Genomic DNA, 16,795 nt, shown 5'->3' with positions numbered 1-16,795 from the left:
AAGCTAGATAGAGGTCTCTTATAATTCTGTGTGTCATGGGACATCATCTGATTCTGCTGACCCATATTTTTGTGTTGTTGCATTGTTTTGTCCCTAAAGTGAAATGCAGGGGTGGGGGAATTACTCCCCGCCTGTTCATTTGTTCATTTCCACATCTGTCCATCACAAACAAAACCTCAGATGCAACATATTTTATTTTGAAGGGGAATTTCTCATCACTGCAGTGCTACAAAAACATATTTCTGACCGAGGGTGAACTGCATCATTCCTGGGTGAAGGCATGTTCACTTTTACCTGCTGTTTTTCTGTAGTCAAGGTGATGACCTGATAATTAAGGTATACAAAACTGGAATCATAACATGGAAAGGATGTTACCTTTGAAGTAACTAAATTACAGTTATAAAGGTAGCTACAAAGTGTAGTCATGTTGAATGCCAATTACCAATGTGTGTCAGCAACAGCAAGAGGTTTGAAAATCAGCTATTTAATCTGTGTGTTTTCCAAGCATCTCAGAGGTGCTTCAAGATGCAATTATTATCAATCACCAACCATCCCAAATTATCAAATGTGGCAAGAGGAATCTTCTGAAGAATAATGAAGTCTTGAGTCAAACATGTAAGCAGCCTACAGATGAAAAATGAATACGATAGTCGCTTAAAGGTAAAGTCAAAAATTAACGGTTTCCAAACAGAAACTGTCATCAACTTTTCAAAGATGATATTCACAGCTGTAATGCCATTTGGAAATCACCCATTGGAGACCTGTATCCAAAGTTAGCACGCAATGACATATACGCTGGCACCACAGACGACTGGAAAAACTAATATGGTGTGATAAGTCGTTTTCTCTACATGTAGACCAGCATGGTGGATCTGTAGCCATCCGATGCCAGGCATTAGGTCTGTTGTTAGCTCTGCATAGTAGTTTAACGGCAAGATGTATGAATCTATTTCACAGGACCAGGTGCACCTTTTGAAGCATTGTTCGCTCAGTGTGTTAAGAGATGGCAAAGCCCCCATTTACACAGCTAAACAAATTCAAGAGTGGTTTCAAGAACACCAGGGTGAATTCCAACACCTTCACGGTCAAATCTCCTCATACACATGGCTCAGTACTTGCATTACAGCATTCCTTGGAGAATTGAAAATGTTAGAAAGGCCGAAAATGGCTCCAGTCCTTCTGAGATAATCGATACTGGTGTTTTTTTTTGTTGTTGTTCTCTGTCTGTAGTTACAGTGAAGGAAATAATCAAAACATTCTTGTGTAGGGAGAAACACTCCTTCACTTTCTCCTTGAATAGCCAACAGGGCCTCATCTAGACAGACTCTTGAACGGAACAAATAAGTGAAATAAAACCAGAGGTTCTTACAAAACTTGGAAAGGGTTAAAGCAATGTGTTAGCGTTAGGCACAGCTGCCATATGTAGACATTTTATGCAAAATTAAAGACAGGTCCCAACTGCTTTTCCCTGCTCTCCTCTTTTTCTGAGCCTTTTTTTTTCCGAGAATGACCGAAATTCCTCGGACATCCTGTAAAGCCATCAACCTGATTTCCCCTCATGTCAAAAATTTAATAGGTGGTGGAATACTGTAGCGTAGCACATCCAGGCACTGAGAAAACACTACCTCACTTAAGGCATGAATAGCAGTGTAAGCAACTTTGTGCTTCACCTTGGCAAAAGTAAGAGTGGAGACACATGTTATGTTACATAATACTGAAATAGACAGAAAAGCGAAACTTTAAGGGGTAAGATGAGGACCTACACTACAGAGCAATGGATTGGAGGAAATAAAGATTTACGCCATGACATCACACCTCCTTCATTTGTATAAACTCTTAGAAATGGGTTTGCGCAGCTCTCCATGATCTATTATTGGTTGAATCACTAAACATAGAGCATGCTACTAAACTATCAGCTGGAGAGAGCTAATACAGCTGGGGCATGCGCTATGTATGTGAGAGGAAAGTGAGACCTGTCTACACCCAGAGTATATGTGGGTTAGATCAAAAAATAAATTAGCACCGTTGCAAACACTCTTAATGAGTCACCAGCTGAGCAGTTAAAACAGACGGGGGTCACGCTAAATATAAGCACAAGCACCTGTGATAAAAATACAGTATGTTTCTTTGGACATGGTGAGGCCTCCAAACCGCAATTCCCCCTGCTGATGCTCAGCTCTTCCTTAAAAGCCAAATAACAAATGACAAAGCCCCTCTGTTAATATCCAGGTCACTCTTTCATTACCGCCCTTTATCTATCTGAGAATATCGAACGTGTCTTGAGCACAGCTGATGTGATATTTTAGTCTCGCAAGCAGATCAAGTGACACAGATCGCTTGTGATGATAAGAATAATTGTCAAATTTAATTGCCTACGTCTAGCATTTCAAATAATTCGTCCAGGAAAAGAGGATACCTTGCTGCATTAAAGGACACGATGCAAATAGATTTTGCGTTATTTATTTACATGTATGACTGGTTCTTATTAGATATATACAGTATAACATTACAAGTAGCTAAGCACACAGTGATCTATAGTATCTTTGAGGTTTTTATTTTAATTGAGTAATTGAGCGTCACTTTGGGTTCAGCAAATTAATAGTTGGAATTTGTTGGTATTTTAGATAACTACATGAAAATTCTTAAACTTGTTTAAGTCACCTTAAAAACAGCTGTTCCTATCCTGATTACTGTATGAAGAGCAAAAGGAATACATTTACTGTCTTAGTACACATTACTTGGTATCTTGTTGCCAGAGAAAGTTAGATCTATATACTAATATGTGCTTTGACATTAAAAGTTCTGTAATGTCTTAAATTTATGGTAAGGCAATATACGATAATGCCAATACATAATAAGTTAAGACCACAATAATACAGTCAGGTCTGTAGTGCTTGGGGTAGAAACTGATACCAGTCACTTCAGAGTTAAATGTAGAATACAGGGTATCACACAGTGTACTTTGGTTTACTTAATTATACAGTATACTTTCATCTGGTTCCAAACGGGATGCACAGCCAGTATTGTTCAGAAAGTATGAAATTGTGTAATAATAATGAGATAAACTCTTGCACCAAAAGACGACAGTAGACCTGATGAGAAATTGTCCCTGCCTGAAAGCCTCATGAATGTTCCATTATAGACGAGCCTTCTGTTTGCCAAGTCAGGAAATGGCCATGCTGGTTTGATGAGACAAACATCCATAGAAATTCAGTATTTCTGCAGGGTGCTAATTTGTCATGCCCCGCCACAACATGCACAATGTATAGGAGGCCATCCAATGTCCTGCTGGCTCTGGGGGTCATTATGAAAGAAAAAAATCACAGCAATATAGACAGGGAGAATGAGGTGGATTCCTGCATTAAGTGGATGAGGCCCTCCACACTACAGGAATCTGGTTACACTACAGCCTACTACACATATGGAGCTCTTTGTCCCACATTCCCTCAGCTTTTCTATGACAAAAAAACAAAACTTTAATGTGTCAGCTAAAAGAAATGTCCAATCTTGGACCATGTCATTGGATCATGGAGCTCTCAGTGTCAGAGAGTGCTCATCATGTCCTGATGCCCAACGGTCTTTTGTTGTTTATTGGGCACATTCAAATAACTCGGCAGGAAACGTTTCCTCTCTGATACAACAGTTGAGAAAATCCTAAAAGAAGTTCAACTGCTTTCTTCAACTCATCATCATTCTGGTGCAGCACAATGTCTCCATCTTTCCTTAGCAATAGTGATCCCGGGGATGTCTAGCTGACACTGGACTCCATGCTCTGCCTGGGTTTCTGTGGACTCGACATTTTCCAAAGATAACACGGGCCAAAGATTTCCACTCACGGGCAGACTGAGGCCCTGCTGAGGCAGCCTGCCTGATGGGGAACATAAAAAAAAAGAGCTGGCTCAAGACGTCTACTAAGATCAATAGCACTGTTCTATGTGATATGCCTTCAAGGTCTATAGTTAGTTAGTATAGATGAGAAAAACAGGGACCTGCCATGTGAGAAGAGGATAAAGAACCAAATACAGGATGCTTTGCTGGCTTGATAACAAGATACCGTAGGTGAAGAATAATAAGGATGTCATAAAATACAAAAAAACTAAATAAATCAAGTGCATTTATATGTGCATCGTCTTACTATAACTCTTTACTAATTGCTCCTGTTCCCCAATAACTCCATGGTTCGCGTAGACGTACATGCCTGTGATATATTGTCTCTTTTCTATTATTCAGAGGTAAATTGAGATTTCCAGGAAAGGCTTGTCCCTCTGAGAGGGCCTGGAAAGCCCGGCCTGGCGGTGTGCACAGTCATACACCACATGACGTCTTAGCAGGGGAACATTCCTCCATGTCTCTTTCGCTCCCTCCAAAACCATCTTTCTCGATTTAGAAACAGGGGGGAGACAAAAAGTGGTTTCGCACAAAAATACGGGGCAGCAGATTAATTCAAAATTAAGCCATAAAAAACCTGACATATGTGAAATGTCTCAAACTGGGAATGAAATATAATTTCTCATATTAAGGAACTTTCCACAGGAAGAAATACATGAGACTGAATTCCACTTAACCTCTTTCTTCTGTGTGCCAATGAAAAATAGAGTAAAACTACTGGTTGAAAGTTTAACATTGCCATGCAATACCACTAACATTACCTAACAAATCTCTCTAAAAAAGCAGTTATCTACAGCATGTCCAAAAGGTAATGTCTTGGAAGAAAGTCAACCCAACTATTGCCAAACAGTCTCTTTAAATTATTCTTTCCAGATAGCCCTAATAATCACAACACATGAAGGCAGAGGACTGGAATGATGTTATGCCTTTAGTATTCAATGTAGCTTACAGGAGCTGGGATTGTGCCTCTTCTCCATAAATCATTTAATGGTGACAGGAGGTAGTCCTTTAGTCACTCAGGCCGCCCTCGCCGGTTGACCTCAGGGGTGACAGCTTCCCTCAAGTGTCAACCCAAACAAAAAAGGGGTGCATCCTGCCCCCATAGCCGGAGCTATAGAGGTCACACAGGCCTGCGCCAAACCAGCCCTTTCATCCTATAGCATTTACAGGATCAGCATCCTAGAACACAGGCATCAAAGACAGAGAGACAGTGTGTGTGTATGTGTATGAGAGAGAGAGAGGCAGAGACAGAGACAGAAATGACCTCTCTGGCCTTTAATATGTGTGCAACTCATGTGTAGGAGGGTGTGGGATAATCCTGGTGAGCTGTGCAGTGGGGGTCTCCAGGTGGTCCAAAGGGTAAGACAGGGTTAACCCCAGTTGACCCCGGCTCTCTGCTGTCAGAAGTAAGAGATCAAACCATAGCTTGTCGAGGAAACCAGGACAATGTGGCATGTCCCTCATGTAATACAGTCTCTCAAAAGAGCTGAAAGGGGATATCTTTTCATTATGCAAACGAGCATGAGGAATACCTAAAATCCTAGACTTTGTTATGAGACCGAATGGTTGTGAGAGCACTCCTCTGTTTCTGTAAGTATTAAATTTCATGAAGGCAATATGTGATCATGCCCCAACTAACTCTCATCATTGTATGCCAAGTTTGAAGAAAACACTGGTTGTATTTGTTCCAATAAAGTGAAATGTTAGTGTCTGTCTTAGGACAAGCCTCGGCTGAGGCACATGTCTGGTTGGCAGGTTGAGCTTTAACACTTCCTCTAAATGCTGAGACACAAAAGTGTCGGACGGCAGCACGTGGCAGGGTGGGGTTCTAATATAGTGTCGTTTTAGTTAGTCTAGGAGTTCCTTCAGCCTGTAACAGCTGACTGTATGGAGTTAGAGGTCATGGTCTAATTTTACTGCTCAGTATGAAGTGGGAAAAAAATTCTTGAAACTGTGTAAATGTATTGTTTTGTTCAGACATCCAGGTGAGGACTTAAGACAAGTTTTGACATTGAGGTATGTGGATGTTGTCTGACAATGCCTCCTGGAATAGAATAACATTTGTTCCAGGGAGGATGACAAAATGTGAGATTATGTACAAAGACTGCCAGAAGTTGTATTACAGATGTGAGGGAAATAAAAAGTACTGTGTGTCTTTATTTGACTGCGCTTTATTGTATATTCTCCTCAATGGGCACTTAACAATAGCTAAAAAAAACAACAACCACAAAGCATGAAATCTCATACTGATAATAGAACTATTCATAATGAATACAATATGCAGTAACATACTCGCTTGTGGCAGATTTAGTGTAATACACATATGAACTATATGTGTTTGTATGTTGTCAAAGCTTGACTAGCACCATAAACATTGTCATTTGTCGCTCATGGGACTCGCTGGAATCTAGCTAGTCTGATCAAAATGCGATGAATGTGTTTGTGTATGCGAAGAAGTCTGACCTCTCGCCTGTGACAGGGTCCCATAGGGTCAAAGCATAGCAGACGACAGTTGTCAGAAAGCAGGTGTGTGCACAGAATTAGCACGCTTAGACAGCAATGTTGTGTCAGTTACAAAGTTTTGGCTCGACAGCCACTGTATACTAAAAGTGATAATGCTTTAATAAGTTCACATGCCTAACGATGACAGCCTGATGTTTCTCTGAATCTAGTGGTCTTATGTTTCTCTTTCCTTAAACAGATGAACAGAAGAAACCATACTCTCCGTCCTCCATGAATCCGTTCCAACACAGCTGCTCCTGTTGCCTGCCACGGTAGGCTGAGCTCAGCTGCAGGAGTGGAAAGTTAGAAGGGAGTCTGGGGCATATATGTGGTTCATGATGACACATGTGATTGCATTTTTTGCATGAAGTAGCCAAACTAAATTAAAGCATTTGTGTAACTATTTCTCGCCATATTTGCCGCATAATGTCGCAATTGGTATACTGCATAAAGGCTATGAATGGATTCTGCACTCCCTGCATCTCTTGAAAGAAAAGTAAAAAGTTACTCATGTAGATTGCCTTATCCATTACACATCAAACATCATGTTTGATGATTGCCAGCAGACACTCTGGACCTGATTCTGTCCTTTGATTTTCTCAAATTTGGTCTATGTCTTAAAATAGCTTGTTAGAATTTGTGACTTGGCCTTAAATCTCATTACTTGCCCATTTATCATTGTCACTGAGCATCAACTTGTAATTCCTCCTCCTCTTAGAGAACAGGCTCTAAAAATCTTACACGTGACCATTTCAATTAGTTTACAGTTTCTGAGGCCAAATCGCCTTGGAGGCAGGGCTAGGGAGCACATGCAGTTGCATATGCAAATTTACTTTTGATTTTTTACATAATCTCATTCATGTTTTTAACAGTTATGGGAGTGAAAATAATAAAACTTGTACAATAGGATTCTACTTTTGTAAAACCTAATTTTTGAATTGCATGATATTCAAAAGGTAGCCCTATTAACTCGCTAACCCCAACTTATTGAACAGATGTTTGTATGTTGTGTCCAACCCCTGTACTTAGTATTTATGTGTGTGAATGGTAAAAACTGAATGAAACCCAATACTGCCTCTCTTAGCTTTGTGTTGAACCTCGCTAATACAAAAGGCATTCATCGGAGAACAAGCACAGAGAACAGCCACTGATGTCATTGAATTCTGAGGTCCAGACACTGGGAGAGATTCAAGCATTTTTCACATTTCCAAACACAGAGATTAAAGGCTTATACACAGGCTTTTATCTTATAAACAAGAGGTCTAAGCAAAACATTTTAGCGCTTTGTGTGTTCAATGATCCTTAAGTGACCACTGAGAAAACCACCATACAACACATATGAAAAGATCTGAATGGATCAAAACAATGTCTGACATATTCACTGAAAGATGAGATTTAGCTTTAACCACAACAATGATGTAAACATGACTCGCTTTCCTCACAACTTCAGGACACATCACTTTTGGTTTATACCAATAGAGATTTTCACCCCTCTTTATAACCCAGACTAAGCAGAAGCAGACAATGTTTCTTTTACTCCCACCACGGGGTAAGATTGGGTAAGCTGCTTGTTTAAATGTAATTAGTAATGAATTTTTCACCACAGAATTTGACAATTCTTTGTTGAATTTAGGAACGTTCTCCACTTGCAAATCCCCTCAGCTCCAGCTATGCCATTAGTGATAAATTGTTCCCTAAATTCACACGTTCATATGCTTTGCTTGAGTGTTCTGCATTGGTAAGACACTTCATACAGTGTGTGACATGCGTTTCATGTAAACTCAGTTTCAGATAGTCATCCAAACTGCCCGACATGCCTGAACCGATTAAGTAGGCTCTTTGCCGACATTCACACAAGGCATTGAGGCCTCTTCTCTTTTTTCCCTATCTACTGTATGGCTCCTTTCTTCTGCTTCAAAGAACATAACAAAGGTTGACCAATCTTCTCCTGCTACGGCCACTCTAAGTGGTCCCCTTCAGAGCCATGGGTGGGCTGCAAGAGGAGATTCTCCTGGTGCTTGAGCTCTTTATTTCAATTGGGCTCTCCAATCTCCAATTCCGTCTGGAATAGAAGTGGAAGGATCGAGTTTTTCAGCTTCAGTTGCACTGTTAATTAAAAGCCAAGGGAGAACACTACGCCTACCTTTGTGATTTTGATTGCATAAAATGCACGTTGAGTTGGTGTAAACTTTTAATTGCCCCGCTACAGACAGCTGTCTCCATTTGTGTTTGCAAAGACTTATATATTAAAGTCTTAATATCTGTTTTTCTTAACTTCTTGTTGCTGTTTTATCAGTATCAACTGCATTTAATGCTCTAGTTTTTTTTCCAGCCTGAATAACTCCCTTACCTCAATGTTTGCAGAAGGTGAAAAAAGATTAAATGACAGTGAAAAGGCTATCATGTTTCATTAAAGGCCACAATATAAATATTACTCATCCCACTTCTGCCCTAGACTTGAGCTTACATTAGCTCTAAAAATAACAACTGTAGTTTTTACTTGGCCTTGAACATGTTTGAAGCTGATAAAAAGAAACAGATACCTGATGACCTAGCTAATATTTACAGTGGATCACAATATAGTCTACAATATCCATAATCATTCCACAGCTGTTTATCATGCCTCCCCTCTGGGTGGCTACACTGTTGTGAACTAGAACACGAGTACGGCTCTCAAATCATTAACACATCACCACAAATCGCCACACTCTTTCTACCTTTGCCAGTGGTGAATGATGAATGTGCCTGAAAATTCTGTTGACGCCCAGCCAGTCACAACAACACAATGTGAAGCATGGGAAGCCAGAGCTACAGCACGGAATGGAGTCATAGAGAGATTAAAAAAGGGCATTGTTAATCTGTCTCAAAACATGATTTGAAGCAGCTACTGTTTACCTGATAAAATAGAAACAAAATCTGCAAGTTTCCTCTGACTACATCATCTTATGTGGCCTAGGAATAGGAAGCTAGTCAGAAGGAGGATGCAAAAGCAGAAAGAGGTGGAAGACACAGGGATACAACCGTCCCAATGTCTTTAATTTAGTGAAAAATAGAGACACACAGCAAGGAGAGCTTGAAAGCTACCACAATTGTGTCCACACAAAAACAATGACATGAAAAAAGTTCCTCTACCAGTCAAGAGTGAGCACAACAGTCCAGTGTCCAATTTACACACTGCAAAAATAAAGCTGTGCAAAAGTAACTCTCATATTCCCTAAACAAGTCATGTCAATCTTTACTTTTCCAGCTGATGTCAGCTCAAAGGCTAAATTGATCTCCAAAACGTGACAGAAAAATCCAATAAATCCTCCTTCAAAGCAAAACAGCCATTATACACGATTCAAAGCTAGCCAGCTGTGGCAACACTACTTGATCCAAGGTGCGAGAAGAAATAACAGAGCTGTGTCATAGAACATTGGATGAGTGACAGTTACTGTAACGACAAACAGAGAAGATATGAGATGTTTTGGTTCTCTTCAGTATTTCTCATATTTTCTTGATAGATGCGCAGAGGGAAAGAGACGTTTCCTTACAAAGACATTGACATCAAAGCTAAAGTAAAAGAAAAGGAGCCTGCATGACATGTGAGAGAGGATGTGAAATGGAATTTCATGACACACCGTGATTTGGCTGAAGGCCAAAGGGGTACTGAGTTAAAGGTAAGGGTTTTTTCTAGTTGATACTGGCACTTAAATGCCCATATAGTATAACCGCAGACCCCAAAGTCAAATATGACAAAGATGATGAATTACACACTGAAACTCTGCTAAAAGTTCAGAGATAGTTGATATTAGACATATTGTATAGAAGCACATTTAGAAGAGCATAACAGGCAAAACTAACAACTAGTTTAGCGCTGAAACAATTAGTGAATAAATTGGTTATTTGATCAACACAAAATATTAGAATGTTCTGATGATTGATTTTAAAGACCAAACAATGAATTAATTAATCATTAAAACAATCGCCAGAATAATTGAAGAAAATAATTGTTAGTTGCATTCCAAAACATATTAAACACAATGGCATTTAAATGGGTCACTAAGTAAAATCTTTGATATGAATGAAAAGAACTTCATTCATGTGTTCTCTCAGTCTGCTCTTCTCTGTCTTCTCTCCATGAAGGATACACAGAGAGGACAAACACCGGCTGTGAAGAGGCACCTCAAACCTCAGCTCTAAACCATCATAGACCCCTGAGTAAATACACAATAAACAGTTCTCTGCAGACATCAAATAAATGTTGGTTTTAATAAAAACAAACTCAGATTCCTACCAAATTGTCCTTCCTTCGAGCAGTCAGCTGTTTAAAGTCTGTGGCCTCTGAGGTTACACACCTGTCCACTTCAACAAGGACTGATCCAGTCTCACAGCAGTGGTAAAGCCCACAGTGGTCTGGTTCACATGGAATCCACTCTTAGCGTTTCAACTCATATGTCACCATGGGCGGCTTTGAAAAACGATATTTTGTTATGAGCTTACTGTAAAATGTAGGTTAAACCAATTTTGAACCAATCATACATTTTTTCTAATGAGTTTGACTCGTACTTTATTTACTGCACTGAAACTCAATTGGGCGGCTATAGGACCCCTTGTTATTCACAGGAATACAGTTGTGTCCACTATTCAGGTTGCATGCTCACACTTCTCCCTCTATCCTGTAAACACAGCAAGAAAAAAAAAAAATACTCCCCTCTCGGATGGAAATGTAGACAGTTCTCTTCTTATTTGGACGGGTGAGGAGCAGCACTGAGGGGCCTTACAACTGGAACCAGATGGTTTCTTAATATGTGCATGCCTTTGCATGAGTGCGTGCATGTGAACGTGAGCATATGAGTGTGCTTGCAAGAATTCATGTTGTAGTAGTATACAAACATGTACAGTATGTGAAGCATTAGCTCTAAACCTACGAAATAAATGGAAAACTTTGCATTTTAGTTGTGAGGGCACAGGAACAAAATTAGGGGAAACATTGTCCTTTACTGTTGCTTATGAATGACATTGTTATCTCCCTGCATGGGGTTGTTGGGCTCACGGCCAAACAGAGAGTATATAAAAACAGAACGGGGGAAAGTGTGAGGTGAGTGATACCATCAAACACTGATCCAGCTTTGCTATCAGCTGTGATTTGAAAAAGCAAGACCCGCTCCACTACGCTTCTCTTCCTGAAATGTTTGCTGCCTCGGATTTCTCTTATTTGGCACAGTGTTGTTTAGGTTGGCCTCCTGGGGTGACTCTTAGTCCATGATCCCATTTTGGGGGTCTCTTTATTGGAAGTCAAAGAGGCAATTTGATCTTCCGCTGTGTCTCATGGGTGCCACGTGATATGCATGTTCTTAATTAGTCCTTGCTTGCTTGTCACTCTCCATTCGAAAAAACATGACTAGAAATCTGATTTGATTGCTTTAATGTGACTCTGAACTGTGTTGCTGCACTGAGGATTCTCATTAGGTTCTCCAATTTCAGAGGTGCATTGTGTGACAGAGTGTTCATACAGATAGTAATAACCAGATAATAATGTCAAATAAATGTATTATCAGAGTTTTTCACATTTTCCCAGAATCATTCTTAACTGATGCAGAGAACTGGGTATGAGCCATAACCTTGGGTAACTATCTTGACTCTTTACAAAATGATAGCAGGCATTTCAAGCTGTTCTTCTTTTTACTAGGCAAGTTAACGACTCAAATTGTTTTTTATGTGTATTCACAAAACTGCGGATGGCTTTGTACAGATCTGGCAGAGTGTGTGGAAAAGACAGACACTGTGGTTGAGAGTACCACGATAACCCGCAGGTGATGTTATCCTCTTAAGTTAATGTGTTGACATATTACACACACATTGAGTACACACCATACACACACACACACCCACATGATAATACACTAATTACATAAACAAACATTGAATGTCTCACACTTAACAGGGTACATTTCCATGCAACTAAGTTGTTAAGCTGTTAGCCGCCAGGAAACTCATTCTCCAACACGGTTTTCAGAGGGATAATCGTAGTATTTACTGCTCATTGTCTTCCATCTTAACGACCGCAGTTGTTTTCAGTTGTCAACCTGAAGATCAAAACTACCAATCTCACAAAATTATAGCGCAAAAAAAAAAAACACAAGCCAACAGCAGTCACAATGAATCATGTCCTGAGCCCGGATTATAAGAGGTTGTAAAAGACAAGGCAGAAAATCCACTAAGAATGTGTCACCTCTTATTACAGCTGTCACTCCTCAGCCGAAATCAATGTGGTGACAGATGAACCTGCTCTTAAAAGGGGAACACCAACTCATTTTGGGTTTCAAATGTATGATTTATACGTTTGTGAATGATAACTATTTGTCGTAGACAAACAAAAAATATATTTTTTCTCTGTGATTTGTGGGTGATGTAGAACAGGCTCCATATAAAATGTTTTGGATAACTTTGACACAGTTCAAGATGGTTTTCTGGAGGAGGAGATTTGCCACATCAAATGTTAGCCTAGCATTGCATAAATGTCATTAATTGCCAGAGGAGAAGCGTCTCACTGGACATCTGTATGAACTCAAGAAAAGCTTGTTTGATTTTATTTATTTTGCAAGAGCTGCTGTTGATTACAAAACATATGTGACATTTGTCAATTCTTAACTTTTAACCATTTAAACACCCGCCCTTTGGTCTCTCTCTGTCTCTTTTCCTGTCTTGAAATTATCCATACCATCACATCATGGCAACTTGGGCAGCCTTAGAAACAAAAAGGCATATAAAAAAGAGGACTTACTTGCTTGCAGACAAGACTAAAATAAGCACAGGACTGCTTTAATCAGGCCCTGGCTACCACATCTAGTCCACCGACAACAATAACAGCCCAACCGTTTATAAAGGCTGTGGCCACTTCTAACACGCAGAGAGGGATGAGTTGAGTTCATTTTCTAAATCCAAGGCTGGTCAAACAAATATAAACAAAGATCAAACCATCACCATTACTCGTCTTCTAAATGCAGAAACACATCCATTTAAAAGTAATTTTCTTTTTTCTCAACCAAAGGACTGAAGCATAATTTGAGTAATGTATACAGCATGCATACAGACAAATATCCAAGGAGCTTCATAGTAATGACACTACACTCTGCAGAGCCCCCAGAGATAAACATTTGTATGGTGCCTGACCTGCACTTTTAGTACACAAAGAGCCTGGACTGCTTCACTGTGGGATGAAAACAAATCACTGTGCCAGAGGAAGTCTGGTACACAGCACTTTAATAAACCATTAGCCCTTTGGGTGAGCACTTTTCTTCCTGCACCGACTCTGATGCATAGATTTCTGCCTGGTCCATAAGAGCCATATGTATGCGACAGCTGATGACCATGATTAGGAAAGCCTGGATTAGATCTTGCTGTGGCTCAGGACACATGCACACACACACACAGACACACAAGCAAACTGAAAGCCAGCCCTGTGATGTGTAAATTTGGAGAAACACCCAAAACCCGATGACATAAACAAAGTTATGTACTTCTTAATTAAACCTTCAAATACATGCAATGGGAAAACCACATAATAGTGCTACATGACAGAGATTACATACGTGATTGTAACCAACTCATCACTCATGTTAATGGAGTGGGTTATAAGGGAAATGTCTTTATGTTTAACTTAGCACCCAATTTTAAGTGAGGATATTTTCAAAATGGGACATTAAACAAATTACATCCAAACAGCACGGGAAATGTGGAAATACGTACTCTTTGGCCTAAGCTAACACAAGAGGGGTGCAATTAGTTCAAGCTTGTCAGACTGAAACAAATAGAGCATTTTTTATGGGATTTCCAGAGATTCTGAAAATTCACTGTGTTAAAGCAGCTCTGATGCCTCTGTACATTTTGCTATTCTCTAAAGGCACTATTTTATAACAGGCTTTTTTCAATACATAACATCTTGTCATTATTGATAAAACGTACAAGTATGGCGACTGCCAGCTAAACATTTTTGTAAAAATACTGATAATATAAGGGCTCATCTTTGGGGACATTTTGGCCTTTATGAGCTGACAGCAGGGAAATGCTCAATCCTTTAATACAGAGCAAGTGCACAGCCTAAAGAATACCATGTCATTTGTCTTTGGAAGGCTAAGGAATTATCCCCTGTGCAGAGCGGGAAAATCACCCAGTAATTCTGCACTCATGGGCAACGAGGTAAGCCCTCTAGTCAGATAAAATTAGGATCAAATGTCTGGACACGTTAACAGTAACGGGGACAACCTCGCCTGGAGGAAATAAATCAGCAAGCCACGCGGGCTGTCACTGAGGGAGACTAAGGAAAGGGCAACAGGTGGCTGTCAACTTAGAGAGAAAGAGGGTCATCATCCACTTAGAGAAGAGCAGCAAGTCTGTCTGCCACTCCACAGGCTCCACTAAGCTAAGCAAAGCACCAGGGGGAGGAGACAATGAGGTGAAGCCAGTTCAGAGTAGTGTGCGGACAGGGTTCAGCCATGTTAAACATGGGATTGGAAATTTAGGGATCCAGGGTTATAAAATCAGGGAGCATCTCCCAACAATATTATTAACAACAGCAACTCAGAAATAGAATTGGAGTAAAACTGACATTTCCGTTCAAATCAAAGTAGCAGGATGGTCAGAGCAGCAGCCATTTTTATGTGTACTGTTGCCACGGTGACTGTTGTAGTGGACTATCTTCTGCATTAACTAAATCTACTTACACCAAGTTGTGGTCTTACTGAGTTGATGTTTTGCAGTAACCAGTGGAGTGGTCCAAAGCACAGAGAAATGTAAATACACTCTTATCAAAGCAAAGGAAAGCAAACTGCTATCGCCAGATGAGTGACAACTTATTTTATGTTACCAGTGTAGCATTAAAGCATTGTGGAATTAGCAAACTGGCTAGCTAACTAGCATAAAGCTGGCTTGGAAAGCCCCATTAGCTCACATGGTGAGTCCTTACCGCCCGTGTTTGAATATGAGCCAAAGCATCATCTGGCTGCTTTTGTCATGTCATTAAGGCAAAAGGACAACAACAACAAAAAATCATACAGCTGGCTATAATTTCCTGGTTAAAGCTAGCCGATCAGCGGGCTGGCCATCAATAGAATGAATCTTTTGCTGATTCACTCTATCAGTATCAGTTACAGTGTCAAGAACATCAAAGAGAAATCCGCTTTGTGAACAATCTGTGCTTACTAGACCTAATAAAGTTCTTTATCAGTTATTCTTATCCTCTTTAATCTCACCAATAGTTTAATGAGCTTTCATTACAGAACAATCTCGATAAAAGAAGAATGGTTCCAAACCTTTCCATTGCACATCATGCATCAGCAGCTAGAATAAATAATGATAGATGACTATCAGAGATAGCTCTCAGAGTGATTTCATTCAAATGAAAAATGTCTGGGTCTTTAGTTTACTTCTACTGCAATAGAGAAATACAGCCCAATTTAAAATCTGACAATTTACAGCCTAATAGCTTTTCCAGGCATTGGGTTATTTTTACTCTGTAGAAGAGGCACTGTGTGTCTTTGTGAAGGAATCGTGCTCTCCACGTTCTGCTACTGACAGCCATAGTGCTCTATTCTAACAAACCCTACAAGTCAATTAGAAATTACTTTAAAAGGGCTTGTGTATCAGTTGCTTACATTATATGCGCAGTCAACAAGGAGGCAAAACAATTAAAACCTATTTATCAGTTACATCTCACCAGAAAGATTTACAGAAATCAAAATCTGTATCCGAGTACTGAGGCAGTTAGCATCCTCAGTTCAATCAAAACCCAACCTCTGATAAGCACATTGTGTGTGTGCAGGCACGTGTGTGTGTGTGTGTGTGTGTGTGTGTGTGTGTGTGTGTGTGTGTGTGTGTGTGTGTGTGTGTGTGTGTGTGTGTGTGTGTGTGTGTGTGTGTGTGTGCATGTGTTCACAAGCATGCCATGTGCATGTTTGCATATGTTTTCACTCAGCTCTTTGTGTTCGTTCCCTCACATTACTCACAGACACCAGGAGGCCCAATAAAACAAAGTGACAGAACACAGCAACTCCAAAAAACATAAAATGTTTTTCAGGCTTTGCTCCGTGCCAGTGGTCTGTTTCTCAGAGTGTTGTTAAAATGCTGTTAATTCTCACTCAAATTAAAATTCTAGGCTATTTCCCAAAACTGCCACTGTGCAAGTTAAGCAAGGACCTCAATAAAACAATCCACTGGTAATAGAGGTAATTAAAGCTTTACCTCACTGGTTACATAGTCGGAGAAAGACAAATTGACCATCATAAAGTTAGACATGACAAATGAACATCTTAGATGACAGTACAGTTTATTACTCACCAATGCAGGCATGAACTCTGACAGACAGCTGTGTCCGAAGAATGACGCTGTGTTTCTTGCCCCTCCTGTGAAGAAAAAAAAGACAAAC

The 16,795-nt window shown here is 40.0% G+C and overlaps 1 protein-coding gene across 1 annotated transcript in view; it reads right to left on the bottom strand.

Annotated features, from left to right (window-relative positions):
- fhod3b (formin homology 2 domain containing 3b) overlaps positions 1-16,795 on the bottom strand; it is an 81,102-nt gene that overhangs the window by 51,764 nt on the left and 12,543 nt on the right. Inside the window, exon 3 of the mRNA XM_054621842.1 lies at positions 16,708-16,772. Within this exon, the coding sequence (XP_054477817.1) occupies positions 16,708-16,772 (65 nt within the window). The remainder of the gene's footprint in view (positions 1-16,707; positions 16,773-16,795) is intronic.

This window comes from Anoplopoma fimbria, chromosome 20 (genome assembly GCF_027596085.1).
Source record: "Anoplopoma fimbria isolate UVic2021 breed Golden Eagle Sablefish chromosome 20, Afim_UVic_2022, whole genome shotgun sequence".
Taxonomy (NCBI): Eukaryota; Metazoa; Chordata; class Actinopteri; order Perciformes; family Anoplopomatidae; genus Anoplopoma; species Anoplopoma fimbria.
This window is presented reverse-complemented; position numbering and strand designations above follow the sequence as displayed.